At 39.1% G+C, this 18,305-nt stretch overlaps 1 protein-coding gene across 1 annotated transcript in view; it reads left to right on the forward strand.

Moving 5' to 3' along the window:
- Positions 1–2,411: 2,411 nt before the first annotated feature.
- The window catches only part of DERA (deoxyribose-phosphate aldolase), a 117,529-nt gene continuing 101,635 nt past the window's right edge, over positions 2,412–18,305 (forward strand). The window contains exon 1 of the mRNA XM_042991837.1: positions 2,412–2,547. Within this exon, the coding sequence (XP_042847771.1) occupies positions 2,517–2,547 (31 nt within the window). The 5' untranslated portion in view covers positions 2,412–2,516. The remainder of the gene's footprint in view (positions 2,548–18,305) is intronic.

The following is an 18,305-nucleotide window of genomic DNA, read 5'->3' on the forward strand; positions in this document are numbered from 1 at the left end:
TGGAGTCCCTAGTTGGCCTCTGATTTGACAGCTCAGAGCCTGCTTGGGATTCTCTCTCTTTCCCTCTCTCTTTGCGCCTCCCCCTACTCCTTCTCTCTCTATTTCTCTCAATAAATAAACATTTAAAAGAAAAAGTTAAATGAAACTCATTTTTTTTGCCTTCTATCCCTACTATCCTTCTGAATCCTGAAAGTTTAATATACTTTCAAACTGTAGAGATTAATTCCAGATTAGTATTAGCAACATGTCAATTTTAGAAAAAGTCCTTGAGAAGTTTTTGTCAGATACATTGCTGAAATGTCAGCTGTAGGAGGCTTCCCTGATTCTTGTGTTTTAACTAAGTTAGGATCTCACAGTTTTTGTTTGTTTTAATAAATTTGTGTTGCATGTGGGTGTATATAAGTGGCTTAGAATCTGGCTTAGAGTTGTGTCTGCCCCTAAAAGCAGAATTCCATTTATTGTCTTTGTATGGATGTCAGTGCTCTCTAGCTGAAGATCACAGGAACACACCTGTGGTTGGATAAATTTGGATTTATTAATTTATTGAAACAAGGAAGAACACTCACCATGCAGGACTCTGAGGTGTGTCAGAGAGTGTTAGAAATGGGCTTGTGTTCCATGATTTGGGGAAGGTTCAAGGAAGCAGAGCATTACTCTGGGTTGGATGCTGGAAGGAAGTGGTGAAAATTCTGTGTTTTTTTTTTAATTAAAAAAAATTTTTTTAGTAGTCTCTCCACTCCATGTGGGGCTCAAACTCACGACTCTGAGATCAAGAGTTGCATGCTTTTCTGACTGAGCCAGCCAGCTGCCCCAAGTGTTCTATGACAGAGCATCTTAATTCTCATTTAGAATACAAGAAGAAGGGGGTGAGGTTAAAGTTGCTAGATAAAGAAGTGACACTTACATTAGGCAGGAAAAGGGCCATTTTGTCATTTTTGTGTTTTGGACATGCTCATGTTTTTTTTGTGTTCAAACAGGAGTACGAGTGGTCTTGTTTTTGTTGTTTCATCATGGTTACAATGGCCTTGGCTGATGTTGATTTTCTGTGACATTGTTTATGTTCTACCTGAGAGCAGATGGTCTAGCTGCAAGTGCTCCAGACTTTCAGGGTTTGCTCTTCTCTTTTTGAGGGTTAAAATAAAAATAAAGGAAAACATGCTGTTATACATGGATTAGAATCTAGACACATTCAAACTACTGAGCAATAGCTATGTCTTGACAAAGCTGAGAGGCAGCTCAGTGTAAGGGAGTAAGACTGGGGTTACTTTTCCTGTTGAGTCCTATAATTGTTTTGTGAACTTGACAATAACATTAACAGCTTCCATTTGTTGAGCACCTATTATATGCCATAATATTTCCTAGGTGCTCGACACACACAGCTTTGCAAGGCATATATATTTTGATCATCCCCATTTTACAGATGAGTTGTTAGTGGAATTGCTGGTATATTAAGGGGTTTGTGTGCCTTTTGCCAGCCTTCTCAGTTTCCAGTATCCCAGGATGCCTCTTTACGCAGAACCTTGGTGTCTGCAGGTATAGCAATGAGATGTAATACATACTTGGCAGGATTGTTCTGAAACTCAAATGCTATCATACATCTAAAGGCACCTAGCACAGTAACTAGCTCCTGATGGACAAGCCACGACTAGGAGTTTTCTTTTTTCCAGCAGAGAGGAGGTGCCTTTTATGGTGAGTAGAGATGAGCTGACTAGTAGTCTATGTTGAATGACTCTAGACAATTTTAACCTCCTGGTTACAGAAAAGTTAGGCTGAAAAAAATCTTAGTATTACAGATTCAGAGTTTAGAGCTCCAAGAAATCGTCAAAGTCTTTTCTTAGAGACGAGGAAAATGAACCTTAGAAAGGCAGTTGATGTGCCCACTGTCCCACTTAATTACTGCAAATGCTATGCTGAGAAAGCCGACTTCTCACTCCTAGCCCCACCCCCTTTTTTTTCAGGCAACTGATCTGCTTTTTTTTCACGAGGTCTAGGTTAGAAGTCCCAGTGTGCTCTGGACCCTTGTTTGTTCGCTGGCCGCCCTTACGAGGCTAAGGGACCACTGCTGCCCTTCAGGCATGGGGCTGCAGAGCTCTGCCCTCGGACAGTAACTGGGAGGAATGCTCTCCCCTCTGGTTACTTAATCTTACAGTTAAAAGTTTCGAAATGTCTTTGTTCAGTGCAGTTGGCAACTCAAGCATTTTAAAACGGGTTTTGGTGGCATTGTTTCGGGAGCTAGGGCTCGAGTCGCATACCTGCGGGAAGGAGCCAGGGCGATGGGCGGCAGGATTCCTACGCGGCGCAGCAGACGGGGGCAGAGGGCCCGGGGGCAGAGGGCCCGGGGGCAGAGGGCCGGGGGGGGGCGGGCAGAGGGCCCGGGGGCAGAGGTCGCCGGCTCCGCCCCCAGAGGGACAGGGGCGGGGCGAGCGCGCCGGAGCCGAGGGGGTGGGACGCAGGAAGGGCTGGGAGGAGGTGAGCTGGGCGTTGAGGAGCCTGCGACTGCTGCTGTGGCCCGCGCCATGTCCGCTCGCAACTTGGGCACGGAGCTGGGTAAGGCCCCCGCGGGTTGTCCTCGCCCGTCTCCATCGCCTTCCGTCCCCCGCCCTCCGCCGAACGCGGGGCTTGCCGCCACCCGGTGCCCTGGCGTCGGCCGCCGGGAGTGCTCGACGGGGCGGGAAAGGGTGGCGCCGGGTCCGCACGCACCCTGAGCAAAGGCCGATCCTCCGAGACTTAGGAACTCTTGTGCACATTGGCACCCAGGCCTTATGTTGTAAGCGGAAGACAGCAAAGGATTCGACTTTCATCTTCCAACTTAATGCGTTCACCTTCTAGCTTTCTGGTTGCAAAGAACAAAACCAAACCAAAAACCAAACCAAAATACTAAAAAAACCAAAACAGAAAGCAACCCAAACAAAACAAGATAAAAACCTCTGTACCCACTCAGTAGAGTCCCTGTGCATGCTGGATTTCTGTAGATAATTTTAACACAGCTGTATCCCAAAAAGGCATGCTGGTGGAAAAGTTGCCAGATCTCTGTACTGTAGAACTTACTGTAAATTGTGTATGATTTTAGAGGTACAGAGATTTGTAAGAGTGCCTGAATTATGTCAGTATTTTTCATTTAACTGATATTATTAAATATTACTGGGTGAAAAGTTTAGTTCTGATTTCCTAAAATGTGAAAAATTTATAATTCAAAACGTAGCAAAACCATGATCGGAGCCGAAGGTCAAGGATCTCAGTTTAAGTATCATAGCTGGGGTATCTGTATCCTGGTTCTTCACTTTAGCTGTGTGACTTTGGGCAAATTACTTAATCACTTGTGCTTAAATTTCTTAATCTGTAAAATGGTTGTAATAGTACTTCATAGGGTAGTTTGGAGATCAAATGAGAGGATGTAAAGTGTTTGGTACATTGTGGGTACCTAATAAGTGTTAATGAATAGTAATATTGTATAGAATTACATTTTTAGAGGTTAATTTTCAGAAAATTAGCTATGATTGTATATAACACATAAGGTGCTTTATTTTCTTTAAAAGTGACTGTTCTAAGTACTCTAGACTAAAAGTAGTTCAGAAATTTTGTTAAATCATTAGCGTGTGATTTATAAAGACACTTGATTTCTTCATCAAATTTATTCTCTTTTAGTCATTGCTGTTTAGAAGATTATGCCTTATTTATATATTTATGTATTTATGTATTTATTTATTTATGTACTTATGTATTTATTTATTTTTGAGAGAGAGAGAGAGAGAGAGAGGCAGAGCATGAGAGCAGTAAGGGAGAGGCACAGAAAGAGAGGGAGACACAGAATCCAAAGGAGGCTCTGAGCTGTCAGCACAGAGTCCGACGTGGGGTTCAAACTCATGAATCCTGAGATCATGACCTGAGCCGAAGTCCCATGCTTAACTGACTGAGCCACCCAGGTGCCCCAGAAGATTATGTTTTAAACTCTATAAATAAATAAATAAATAAATAAATAAATAAATAAATAAATAAAATAAACTCTAGTTGTATCTATGGAATGTGGACTTTAGTAATAAGGAATACCCCTAGATTAGAAGATCCACATAGATGGTGGATGGGGTATGAGATGGAGTGTAGGTCTTACCTTGGTATCTTCAGGGATATGGATGTCTTAACTTTGTACACATCAAGGATACAACATTATTTTTCCAAAACTTACATGTTTATTTTTCTTTCAAGAAATACAATCAAAGCTTTCTTAACTTGGAAGATTTCCCATCACTTCCATACATTTGTTGAAAAGTAATAGTAATGACAAAAAATTGCTGTGGGGCACCTGGGTAGCTCCGTTGGTTAAGCATTTGACTTTTGATTTTGGCTCAGGTCATGAACTTGGGGTTCATGAGTTTGAGCCCCACGTCCAACTATGTGGTTACAGTGTGGAGCCTGCTTGGGATTCTCTCTCCCTTTCTCTCTGCCCCTCCCTCACATGTTCGCTTCTGCTTTCTCTCTCTTCTGTCTCCTCCCATCAAAATAAATAAACTTAAAAAAAATCCTAAATGACAAAAAAACCCCACAATTGCTATGTAGAATAATAGTAAATGTAATTTTTATGCAGTTATTTAAAGGATCATGGTTTTGTTTTATTCTCTTTGTTTAAATAAAATCAGATATATTTCAAGGATTTTTTTCCTTCACTGATATTAATCATTAATCCAGACAGAGATTTAACTTAAAATGTAAAATAAGTTATTTGAATTTATGTACTAAGAAAAAAAATCATTTAGTATTAATTTATGCTGCATATTAACTAATGCCTTTTATAGTTTTCTAATTAAAGGTCTTTTTAAATGAACACTGTCACTTTTTTAAAGAAAGTAACTTTTATTCTCTTTCCTATTACAAAAGAAATGCATGTTTATTGTAAAAATTTTAGAAAATACAATTAGCACAAAAAAACTAAAATTGTTACTAATCCAATCACTTATTTATATTTTAGTGTATATACTTTTAGTTAATAGATTTTTTTTTTTTTTTAATTAATAGGCTCATTTGAGACTGAACCTGGCCCTTATGATATAAAGCCCTTTAGGGAAAACATGCTTTTATCATGGCATTTAGACACATGAAAGAAAGAACAAATTCTCTAACTTTAATGTTAGTTTTTATGTCAGTGTTTAGTGGTCAGTGCAATCTGCTTAAGGTCTTTTATACTTAAAGCATTTATTTCTGATTTTCTCCAACTGAAACATAGAGCTAAAAGAACGTTTTTCTTTGGGCAGTGTTTGCCCTAAGCGGGCAAGTATATCTTCATAAAGACTTGACCATTTTGGAGTTAGAAGGGAGAAACCCCTAAATCTGGGTCTGGTGTCAAGCAGCCTATGGTTCTGGCCAGGTTACTCGTTTTGTTTCCAGCTAGGTCAGTGGTTCTCAAAGTATGCTTCCTAGATTAGCAGTGTCTACATTAGATGAGAGCTTATTAGAAATGTAAATTCTAAGGCCCCACTGAGATATTTTTTTCTACTTTTTTTTTTGCCATATATATATGTATATATGTATATGTATATATTGTATATGTATATATATTTTTTAGTTTACATCCAAGTTAGCATATAGTGCAATAATGATTTCAGGAGTAGATTCCTTTGATTCATCCCCTATGTATAACACCCAGTGCTCATCCCAAGTGCCCTCCTTAATGCCCTTTATCCATTTAGCCCATCCCTGCACCCACAGCCCCCCCGGCAACCCTCAGTTTGTTTTCTATATTTAAGAATCTCTTATGTTTTGTCCCCCTCCCTGTTTTTATATTATTTTTGCTTCCCTTCCCTTATGTTCATCTGTTTTATATCTTAAATTCCACATATGAGTGAAGTCATATGATATTTATCTTTGTCTAACTGACTAATTTCACTTAGCATAATATCCTCTAGTTCCATCCACGTAGCTGCAAATGGCAAGATTTGATTCTTTTTGCTGAGTAATACTCAATTGTATATATATACCACACCTTTATCCCTTCATCTGTCAATGGACATTTGAGGCCCCATTGAGATCTTAATGAATCAGAAGCTCTGGGGTGGCGCAGGGCCTTCCGAGTTTTTAATAATTCCTCTGGATGGTTCTGAAACACATTCAAGTTTGAGAACCACTAGTGGTGCTAAGGTTTGCTTCTGGCCTTGCGCATTCTCTTAAAATGAACCTATGTTCTTTATTCTCCTGGATGCCTCCAAAGTTCTACCTAACGTGTAGGTACAGCATGGGCAGTGATCTTTCTTTTTGTTCATTGATGTATCTCAGGCACCTAGAATAGCGTCTACCACACCAGAAAGCCCTCAAACGTAACTGTTGAATGAACAAGTGAATTTAGAACTACTTGCTTGGGAGAACTGGGGCTTCTGCCTTGGCCTTTCTTTGTAGACAGGAGCTGGTGGATGTACACCTCCCTCTTTTCTGAATATCATTAAAGTTGATATTTGTTTTGTCCCAAGAGGCTTAGGAACCATGTTGACAGTGTGACTTTATTTCAATTGTGATTTTCTTTGGAGACATCTGGAAAGTAGGGATATTGCATTAGGTGACTTCTAAGACCTTTCCACTCTGTATCTGTGTATCTGTCAGCTTTTGTGTACAGAAAGAAAAATTTCAAATAGCTTATATCTGAAAAACAATAGGAAAAAAAGTAACAAAACTGATTTTTAATTTGGAGGAATGGGGACAAGTCTATGGATTTTCTGTAGCGCATTAATAAGAGGTTGTTTTAGGCATATATCCGCAATTAGAATGATCAGGGGCTGTGATTACTGAGGAATGTAGAGATTATTTTTCTCTGTGGAGACTTTTCTGTAGTGCAAGTCAGAACAAACAGAAAGGGCAACTTACTTATTTAAAACACAGATAAAGGAGATTAGTTTTGGCTAGTTGTCAAACCAAGAACCATGATGGGATTTTGTATTTTATGAAGCATATTTATTCATTCAAAAAATAGTTAGTTATTGAGTACGAATTGTGTACTGGGTAATATTACCCTGGATACAAGATGGACAAAGATAGTTCCTGCTTTCAAAGACCTACATCTGATTCAGGAGCTGGGCATCAAGCCAAGTCTACAATTAAAATAATTGCGAATGTGATAAGCAGTTACTTTTTTGTCTATTTAAGAAATTAGATAGATGTACCTAAACTGTACCTTAAATGGATTGTGATAACCAAGTGCCCTCTTGCATTGTAATTTTTATTTTCCCTTTAAGAACTTAGATAAGAATCAGGGATGTAGGGAGCTCATTTTTGCCACTCCTGCTAAAGCATAACTTTGGTGGAGAATGTAGATTTTGGTAATGGTGGTTTTCCACTGCAAAGTTATTTTAAAATTTTTTAAGTATTTGGAATGAAATTTTTTTTATTTATTTATTTATTTATTTATTTATTAAAGTTTATTTATTTATTTTGAGAGAGAGTGAGAAGGGCATTGAGAGAGAGAGAGAGAGAGGGAGAGAGAGAATCCCAAGCAGGCTCCACGCTGTCAGAGCCTGATGTGGGGCTGGAACTCACCAACTGTGAGATTATGACCTGAGCTGAAGCTAAGAATTGGATGCTTACCCAACTCAGCCACCTGGGCACCCCTGGAATGAAAGTTTAAATCTTAAAGTTAGGCAAAGCGCTTTTTGTTTTCTTATATTCATCCAGTTTTTTTTTTTTTTTACCTTTTTCTCTTTTCCTCTTCTTTTTTTTTTTTAAAGTATGCTCTACACCCAACATGGGGCTTGGACTCGTGACCCCGACGTGAAGAGTCGCAGCCTGTATCAATTGAGCCAGCCAGGCAGCCCCATGGTCCACATCTCAACCATGGCAGTTTGTTTCAGAGAGGAAGTTTATCTTGGGAGAGAATGGAAATATCCAATCTTTGGTAGATTGGAGAGTAGGTTTAGATGTCATTGCATTAGAAATTTTATGGGATGACATGTTAAAACCAGCCTTCCTCTGGAAGTTCCTTATGTAGATGTGCTGATGTGCCTCAGAGTGTCCCGGGGTGGGGACCTGGAAGTGATCTCCAAGTGATCAGAGTAAAGGGGTTTTAGTTTTTTAAATTTCTTTTTCTTGTCTCTTTGTATTTTTTTATTTTTTGTTATTTTAGAGACAGCGAGAGTATAAGTGGGGGAGGGAGCAGAGGAAGAAAGAATCTCCAGCAGGCTCCACAGTCAGCGTAGAGTCTGATGTGGGGCTTCATCCACGACCCTGGGATCATGACCTGAGCCAAAATCAAGAGCCAGGTGCTCAACAGACTGAGCCACCCAGTCTGTCTTTTAAAAAACAAACTGTGGAGTGCCCACTGTTCCTGGCACTTGGTTCTGGATGCTTATGGGAATAGCTGGGATACCAAAGTGAATATTACCTGTTCTCTGCTCTCCCTGTAGCTCACAGTCAGCTAAGGGAGTTAGTCACGTAAATCATTACAGAGAAGTAGTCAGATTGGAAAGATACAGAACAATTCAGGGGAGGTTTTTTGGTGAAGGGTATTTTTGACAGGGAGTAGTTTCTGTGAAGGAACTGAGTAAGACCAGCTTGTCATGTTTCATTAACTATAGGAACCCAATTTTTAGATTTCTAGTGTAATCTTCTCATTTTGTAATGGCTAAGGGTAATATTTTAGTGAAGAAAGATGAAAACAATCCTTCCTATTCTATATATAAAATACATACACAGTGAATGTTATGATTATCCTTTTATGAATGCTAACTTTGATTTTACCTTATAAGTTCTTTTACTGTTTGCTTGTAAGCATGATGATGAGGCTATCTTTTATTATTCTGATACTGTTCTGATAAATAGAAAAAACCTACAAAGTAATAATTTGGGTTGGTCGTATAGTTAAATAATTAAAAGTTCTCCATGGTGCCTCTTAAAAAAATTTTTTTGAAAGCATCTAAGCCCCGTAGATTTTAATTGTTAGGAAGGAAGACGAACTTCAAGCGCTCACTTAAAATGGGATGCCTCTGCCGGGAAAGAAAGACTAGTAAATAGGACAGCAGATAGAGCCCTTGAGGATACGATTTAAACATGTCACTAGAAATTGTTTAAGTGGAGAGCTCTGGCCCTTTTAAAACACTGTCTGTCACTTGAGGATTGGGTCACCTTGAAATGTGTTCATCTTTGAGTTAAAGGCATAAAAAGGCACTTTGAAATTTTTCAGTTAACTTTGGTGTGTGTTGTGTGTGTGTCTACGGATGTACCTCTCGTCCGCCTGCCTCAGCTGTGAGTCAGTCCCCTGGAAACCAAAGTGGTTGCAAGAGAAGGATAAATGTTTCATCTCCGCTCCAGCAAACTATACAGAATTTTTAAAATGTTGAGACACTGGCTGCAACTTCTGACTCTCTTTGTAGAGTCAGGCCTTCCTCCCCTAAAGCAAAGTCTGATATAAGAGTGGCTTCTGGTAATTACTTCCTAAAAAGGTGCCACTTAACGGGTGCTTTGGTTCTTTTGGAATGTGGCTAATGATGTCAAGATTGTGGTCTTTAATGGCTGGTAAAAATATCCAATTTAACTACTTTTGTAATCCAGATTTGGATAAGCTTTTCAACTGAACACCTAGTGGTCACATTCTTGCCCCCATGGCCACTAGGTAGGAGTGTGTGTGTGTGTGTGTGTGTGTGTGTGTGTGTGTGTGATTTCATTCAAGTGCCTAACATTTGACACTAAACTAGGTATCTGGCATGCTTAAGGTATGCACCCCATGTCTCCAACGTAGAGATCCTTGAATCTGAGGATTTCTGAGCTGCTCAGTAGCTTTAACTGTCCATTGTAGGGGGAGGAGTCCAGGACTCTTCATTTTCACAAGCTCCTCAGAGGGTTCCTAAGGACATTTCAGATTCAGAACCCTGCAGTAAATTATAGAGTGACCCAGATTAACTGGAGATTCAGAGAATCTTTAATTACTATATATTATTTTTGACAAATCCTGTCTGTCACTTTTATATTTAATTAATTTCTTTTTTTTTTAATTTTTTTAACGTTTTATTTATTTTTGAGACAGGGAGAGACAGAGCATGAACAGGGGAGGGTCAGAGAGAGAGGGAGACACAGAATCTGGAACAGGCTCCAGGCTCTGAGCTGTCAGCACAGAGCCCGACGTGGGGCTCGAACTCACGGACCGCGAGATCGTGACCTGAGCCGAAGTCAGCCGCTTAACCGACTGAGCCACCCAGGCGCCCCTAATTAATTTCTTTATGATATTTTTTATATTTGGTTAGCAACATTTCTATAAGCAGATTTTAGGAGAAATTAGCCTTTTATGTTTTGATTCAGGAAGTGAAGAAATGTATTAAAATGAGAATGAAAGCATATCGGAAAAATCAAGAGGGTTAGGCAATAAAGTGGGTGGTAGGTGGTAGGTAACTGAAAAGTGCATTGTGTCTAAAGAGGAGCCTATTTTATTCAAACAATGCCAGTGACTAATGGGAATTAAAAGCACTCTTCATGGTGATTTTTGGAAATTGACATGAGTTTATCTTCTCCATGGTCTCCGACACTGGAGGGGACAGAGCCTAAAGATTTCTCATTGCGTACAGATGCGAGATGGTCTAACAGAAAGAGTGATTTAGTTAATTTTCTAGTGGAAAAAAAAAAAGAACACATTCATGTTTCCTTTAAGATTATTAAGTTTGTGTTGTGGATTCGGTGGGAAGGTAGGTTGTGATGATTCTCATATTTGTTTTGGCAAAGTAGCTGGAGCTGTGTACATTTTGATGTTTTGGGGGAGATTTTTCTTTCCCTTCAGTATGCAGAGAGAAACCTCAATGTTTCTGATAGTTTTCCAAAGTTGAAACAAGAAACATAGTTTAGCCTTCTATCTTTATAAGCAGAGTTTATTTTCCTTTTTTTTTTCTCCTGTTGACTCTTCAGGATGCGATCATTATTATAATTTCAAATTCTTTCATTCAGCAGGCATATATATATATATATATATATACTCCATATATATATATATGGAGTACCTTCTCCGTACTTTCCCTGTCTTTGTGAAAGAGACAAGAGCAATGAAGTTAGGAGGCTCTGCCCTTGAGAAACTTCCCTTAATCAAACTAAAACATCACTGGGGAAGCACACTGCTGTACACAAAGCAAACTTTGCTCATCATCAGGGTATGTAGCTGCTCTGTTTCAAAGGATGAACCAGTCAACATTACATTCTTAACCTTTAGATAATCATTTAAAAATACTGTGGGAAATATCTTCATATCGGCAAAGATCTAATGGATTTCTATGAGTGAAAACATTTCCATAAATCTGAGTCCAGGAAGAAAAAAAACTTCAGTCTGTAGATGAATACTATGTTTGGTTGTCATAGTGCCTTAATGATTACGTAATATAGAGAAACTGTGAGACATAGTGATTAGCATGTAGAGTCTAGACAATAGGCATCGATGCTAACAAGACTTCTTTGAGTCTTCTGATCATTACTTAGAATTACTGTTCTGTGGAATTGTAGGTCCATGATATTCCCTGTGCTTGGAATTCATACCTTTTTATGGCTCCTCTGGCCATCACAGTCCTCTCTGGCTTCTGAGGCTCTAAGTTCCAGTTATTGGTGTGCATTCCTCCTTCCCCCTTTCTCTGATGATTGAACATGGTTGCATAATAACTATATATTTTCTTTCTCTCTAGATGTTTCATGAGCGTACATCTTGACTTCATAAATCTTTATGTACAGAGCCTTTTATTTTGTACTTATTCCTCTGCATGGCAGAGTATTGATTATAGTCTCACTGTTTCTTCCATAAAAAATGTCTTGTGGATTCACCCCTTTCTCTTTTATTCCTAAGCTTGGCTTGTTCTATTACACACCTAAATCACAATAGTGGCCTCCTTGCTGATTTCTCCACCTCTGGTCTGTCTTATCTGCCCCAGGAAAATCTCTATTTGGTCAAACCTTTTCTTTGTTTTTGCACACAGCACAAATTATATTTATTTTCTCAGATTTGCTATTTGGGTTATTTGGTTTCCTTAAGATGTACTTCCATTTCAAGAGAAGTATATACTCTTACTTAAATTAATGCAATCACTGTCTTTAGTCAAAGGAAAGACTTACTGGGGATAGCCAAATAGTTCTGTCAGGAAGTAGTGGATGGTTTGGCCAGGTGGGAATTCTCACAAGAACTGGAAATAGAAATGTCTGTTAAATTCTGTAAAAATTATATGTCATATAGTTGAATTAAGTAAATGTTTTTCACTCTAATGATTATATGTACGGCATTCTAGAAGTAATTTGGGTTTGGAATCATAGACACCTGTGTTTGAATCTTAGCCCTGACAAGTAGTTCCATCTCTTTGAGTTTCAGTTTTCCTCATCTGTAAAATGGACCCGATGCCTATGTGGCAGAGTTAGTGTCAGTAGTCAATGAGAAATGTAGTTAGATCACCTTAACTTGAGGAGTGACTAATAGATGGAATAGATTATTCCAGTAATCTTCCCCAAATACTGCTTTCATTATTTTATCTCCTCTGTGAAGACTCTTTGTCTCCTCTGCTGGACTGTTCATCACTCACCTGCCAAGGTCCTCTCCTTCTCTTACATACCTACTGATATCCTTCTTGTGTTTGTATGTCGTAGTGATACTTTGTTAATAACCTGCCTGAGGGTAGGATCTGTGTTTGTTAGGTCTCTGGATCCCTCCTTTCATGTGCAAGAGTATTTTTTGTGATGTAAGTAATTTATTATTATCATTGTTTATTAAATGAATGAATGAAGAAGAAGCATTGTTGCCTTTTCTAGGAACTTACAGTGGCTTTTTATTCCCTACTGTGCCAAGTCCAACACTTCTGCTCTTTCTTTCTTTAAGGGTCCTGGGTCATTTGGCCTGTTCCTGTTACCTCTACCCACCTCTGCCCTTCGAGGTCAAGCTTGACCCCCTACCCGCTTCTTGAAAACTTGTCCATCGTGTTTAATAGATGCCTGTTAACACTTAATTATTTTGATTTTTTCTCTACAAGTTTCCTTCTCACCATTTCGATCACATTTTCCTTAATACCAAGGGCAATACCTAAGATGCATACCTATCTGTGAATTTTGGAGAATGGATCACTGTGGAATGACTTAAAAAGTTTAAAACTCAGGTCACCTGGAGTGAAATTTTCCTAAAATTAAGTATCTTTATTTTTTTTAATCAGTTTTTTAAAAACTTTTTAATGTTTGTTTATTTTTGAGAGAGACAGAGAGAAAGCAGGGCAAGGGCAGAGAGAGAGAGAGAGAGAGAGAGAGAGAGAGAGAGAGAGAGGGAGGGAGAGAGAGAGAGAGAGACCCAGAATCCGAAGCAGGCTCCAGCCAGCTGAAGTCAGAAGCTCAACTGACTGAGCCACCCAGGTGCCCCAAATTAAGTATCTTTAAAAGATGTTTTTATCTAGGGGCGCCTGGGTGGCTCAGTCAGTTAAGTATCCGACTCTTGATCTCAGGTCATGATCTCATGGGTCATTAGTTCAAGCCCCACATTGGGCCCATGCTGACAGTGTGGATGGAGCCTGCTTGGGATCCCCTCTCTCTCCCTCTCTCAGCCCCTCCCTGCCATGCGCACACGCTCTCTCAGAATAAATAAATATTTTTTAAAAATATGTTCTTGTCTAATTATAAATGTAATGCACAATCATTACAGACGTTTTTGAAAATTTATAAATATGAAGAAGGAAATAAAAATTGCCCAGTAATGTCCCATGGAGCAGCAGAACTCTGAAGGTTTAGTCCCTGTCTGAGGAAAAGTACACGGAGTAGAATTTAATAGGTTTTGTGACTTGGAGTATTACTGTTACAAGCATGTAACTCCTTGTAAGTACTCAATATTGTAAGTACTCGGTAAATATTATGGACTTGTGGGGCTTTTAGAGCAATTCCCTCTAGATAGGTGGCCAGGCTGCTCTGCTGTTTTGGTTTCCTGAATGCATTTTTGATAAACTTTTAAATTTCTCTCCTGTGATCAGTCTTCTGCTATAGAGATTTCCACCTTCTGATTTGCTGTTTCCAGTATGCTCAAAACAAGAGCATCAAGGTTAGTGGAAATGTGAATAAACTAAGAGCAAACCTCTGAGTGGGGGTGCCAGCAGCTTTCTGTAGTTGGGATTCTGCAACAGAATGAAGTCTTACTGACCTAAGGCATCAATTATATATCATGAATTAACTTCTCTCTGATGTCTCTAGAAGGGTACTAATTCTCCATCGGGAGGAATGAGAAAATAGTCATTCAAATCATTTTTTTATTCTTTGGTTCACATGAGGAACCCTGTCGGAGAAATGCTGTTGGGGCTCTGCTGATGAGTGGGCATAAACACCATCTGTGGATGCTGTAGAATCCCTATTCACAGATCAAAACCTTTTCCTTTACTCAGTCTTTGATTCTTGGCATCATACCAGAAAGGTAAAGTTGATGCCTGCCTGTGTGATTTTGTTTAAAGTAATAGTTAACTGTTATCTTACGTCATCAGTTCTATATCGGGCTCCTGGAGGATTCTTAATAAATATGTATTGATGGACCAGTCCATTCTTTTTAACCTTTTAATTATGAAGGTTTTCAAACATGCACAGAAGTGGAGAGGTTAGTGTGATGAACTCATCTACCTGTCCCCCAGTTTCAATAGAAATCAGTTTTGTCACACTTCCTTTACTAGCCTTCATCTTTAGCTGTAGTATCTTAAAATTCAAAATGACATCATGCCATTTTACCCCCACTACTTTGATATTTATCTCTTGAAAAACATTCTGTTGTTACAAAATTACTTGATCGTTGTCATGCTAACAAAATTAAAATTGATTTACTTAAAAGATTTTCAAAGGGAAATGAAAATAGTATTTTCAGAAAATACTATTTCAGAAAATAGTATCATTCAGAGCAGAGTATTTCATATGCAAGACATTGCGCTAAGTACATGGAGTAGCCTGTACTTTACTTTCCCCAACAATTTTATGTAGTCAGTATTGTTTTCACCCTGATTTTACAAATGAGGGGTCTGAATTTTAAGAGGTAAGGCATCTTGCCTGTAGCCATACATGTAGCAACAGAGTGGTGACTTAGAACTCAACCCTGGTCTGTGTGACTTGAGAAACTCCTCTTAGCCTGAAAACTACACTATTTCTGTATAGACTTATTTAACATTTTTTTCCACTTATATTTTTTGTTGTTGATAACACCACGCCTTCCGTATATGACCACTCGCTCGTGACCTGTCTTAACTGGAAATCCAAAATGAAGGGAGATGGGAAATCTATAGCTAATTTTCAAATGTTATTTTAATTAATAATTTTAAAATGTCTTGTTTATTCTTCCTCTTTGAGGGATTTTAAAACAAAAATGATTACTTTGAAATTCAAGTCTGTCTATTTGCATTTTGTACTGTATGCTGGATAGGCCGTGGGCAAGCAGTGAGAACAGGAAAAGGCCAGGGGCCTACAGCAGCCTCTTTGGATCATCACCAGAGTCAGCTGGCATAAGGGACAGTCCTTATGAGGCAGGGGAAATCTTGCCTCTGGGTGCAACAGCCTCTTGCTGCACACCTTTCCCACCCCTGGGGTGTGTACTTTGAGGGTGCCTTTCCCCTTGTTCACACGCTGTCTGGGAGGAGAACAGAAAATTCACTTCCTGCTAATGTGTGAGAGATAAAGGGCTACATTTCCCCGGGAAAGGTAGCTTTAATAAATGCCAAGGAATGATACTTTAATTGTGCAATTTGAATTATTTACCCATAGGGAATATTGGGTGACGGGGAGCCTTCTTGCGTACCTGAGATCTCGCTGTTTTGTCTTCCGGCTGCTCTGTGTTTTGTACAGTTGACCTTAAGTAAAATCTCCAGTCTTCTAGATGTGCTGCTGTGAAACCCTGCCTGCAGACAGGAGTAGCCTTCTCTGTGAGAATTGGACGGGAATCAGCTTCCCTAGAGAGCTGACACAGGCATGTGACTTCCACAGGCATGTGACACCCATGACAGCTTCAGGTTTCCCCTGCCCCCCAGGAGCAGGCTGCAGGAAGCCCGTGTTCCTGTGGTGCACCACCAGGGGGAATGCTTCCAGATGAACGTGGCCGCCAAGTTGTTACTGTAGAGCGAACTCAGACCAACTTCTGAGTTGGCACGTCTAATGACTTTGTAAAAGGAGGGGTGGTGGTGCTGTAAAGTTTTTGGTGACTTGTCACAGAGCATCTGAAAGCATGGGGAAAATCAGCCACCTTGTCAAAACCTGTGCCACGAAAGAACTTCCTGAGGAGAAATTACAGAAGGAGATGAGGTGCTGGGGGAAGCGGAGTTTTTTGAATCAGCACCCAGCAGGTGGTGAATACCGCTCAAATTCAGTTTTGAACAGATATGCCCAGGCAGTGTTGGCAATCATTGTGCTCCATAATGTAGCGGGGGTTTGTTTGTTTGTTTTGGAAGACAATATCAACTCAAGCCCTGTCTGCTTATAGTCAGGGTGTTTTATGTTTTAGCACATGTTAGATGCCTGCTGTTTAAGGGGTACACCTACATGCCAAGCTCCTTCTGCGTGTTTAAATATTTTTTTGAACACAGATACAGGCATTACCAGAGAGCAGGAGACTGTGGTAAGTAGGGATCTGGAAAACATTTGGTATTTCCTGCAAATCAAAAGGTAGGGAGGAGATGATATAAGGCTTGTTTAATACATATGATAGCTCCACCAGAAATGTTTCTCTTGTTTTAGTTTTTATTTTCCTTTCAAAACGTACTTCACTTTGAATGTTCACTTAGTTCATTTAGTTCAAAGGGTGATCTCTTGTTCAAGTTTGAGAATTTGGTTCTGTAGCTCTAGATGTAGCTCAGATTAAAATTTTTTTGCAAATAAACATATGCTTGATGGTTACCCATTTCATTAAATAGAGCTGTTTTGGGGAAAGGAAGTTAGACTTTGAAGTCAGAATGCCTGGGATTCAAATTCTGATTTGTCCACCTGTGATTTCTGAGTTTGCACACCTAAAATAAAAGTGCATAAAAGTGATGGTGGGTAATAGCTAGGGCATAGAATAATTGTGGAGATTAAATGAGGTATTATACGTATAGCAACTGGCATGGTGCCTGGAACAAAGTGAGCCACAATAGGAATTAAGTACTTTTCCTTTTACACAGATACAGTAGAGGTGTTGGAAAGTTCTGGCCCTAAAGCTAAAGAATAACTCATTGTGAACAAGGGTATATGTTGACTGGAATATAACAAGGGGTTGTGAGGGAGAGATTCAAAGGGTCTCGGGCAGCTGGAGCCCAAGTGTGCTGGCATGTAACGGGGTTGAAACTACATGTGTACTCAATACCTTCATAGTGATTTGCTTTCCTCCATATGGAAATGTGACAAAAGGTAGTTATCACTGGGTTTTTTTCACCCAGATGGTAATTTATTCATCCCAAATTCTTTTATTTTTCTATTTTTTTCTCCTGTAATCAGAATCTTTGGAAATTGATCAATACCCAGACTATGGAGTAGGTGTTTGTTCAGTAAGTCCCCTTGGTACCACTCTATGACCATTTTAGGTAAATAATCATAGACAAGTACTTATATGCCATTCACCTAAGAATAGCAATATTTTTTTTTTTTGTAAAAGTAGACATGGGCTTCAAAATTCAAACATACAAATTTCAATAGCGAGATTATAGTGGTTCTCAGTAGGTCATTTAAAAATATTTGCATAAGAGATTAAGTAGGAATAATATAAATTCATAAATTTTTGAAATAATTTAATACCCTTTATAAAATTTGTCATTCATAATTTGCTATATCTTACCATAGAGGTAAAACTTAAATGTTCCTGGGAGAGGTCACATAGTACCTTAAATTCATGAGTAGTGTGTGGTGAGAGTGGAAGGACGTTGAGTGTGTGGTGAGAGTGGAAGGCAGTGCAAATGGTGAAATCGGTCTCAGGAAAAATAAGAATAGGTTTTATATAAATTCTAGGTTCCATTAACATATTTATTCTATGTTTTCTTGAGCTTAACATGCTTATTTAAATTTAAATGAAATCAATCTTATTATTTGTAGTTCCATTCTGTAGCATTCCAGTTACATTTTTGATGGGACAGATTGTCTACAGGTTTGTTTTAACACGTAAGTATCCCCCAGACTCTTGTAAGACTAGCACAACACGCAGCACGGGTAGTTGCTTTATGCGTCTTTTTTATTGACTTACAATATGAACTCAATAAGTAGCAGGGCTTTTTTGCACATTTTCAAATTTTAATTTAGGAAAGTGTGTCATCTACTCTCTCACTGAGAGGAAAGTGTTAAATAGATATTCTTGGCAGCTCTTAGCTCCTGGAATAATTGATCAAATCTTCTCAAAGAACTGAGAGTTGAATCTTTACCCA

The sequence above is a fragment of the Panthera tigris genome, chromosome B4 (genome assembly GCF_018350195.1).
Source record: "Panthera tigris isolate Pti1 chromosome B4, P.tigris_Pti1_mat1.1, whole genome shotgun sequence".
NCBI lineage: Eukaryota > Metazoa > Chordata > Mammalia > Carnivora > Felidae > Panthera > Panthera tigris.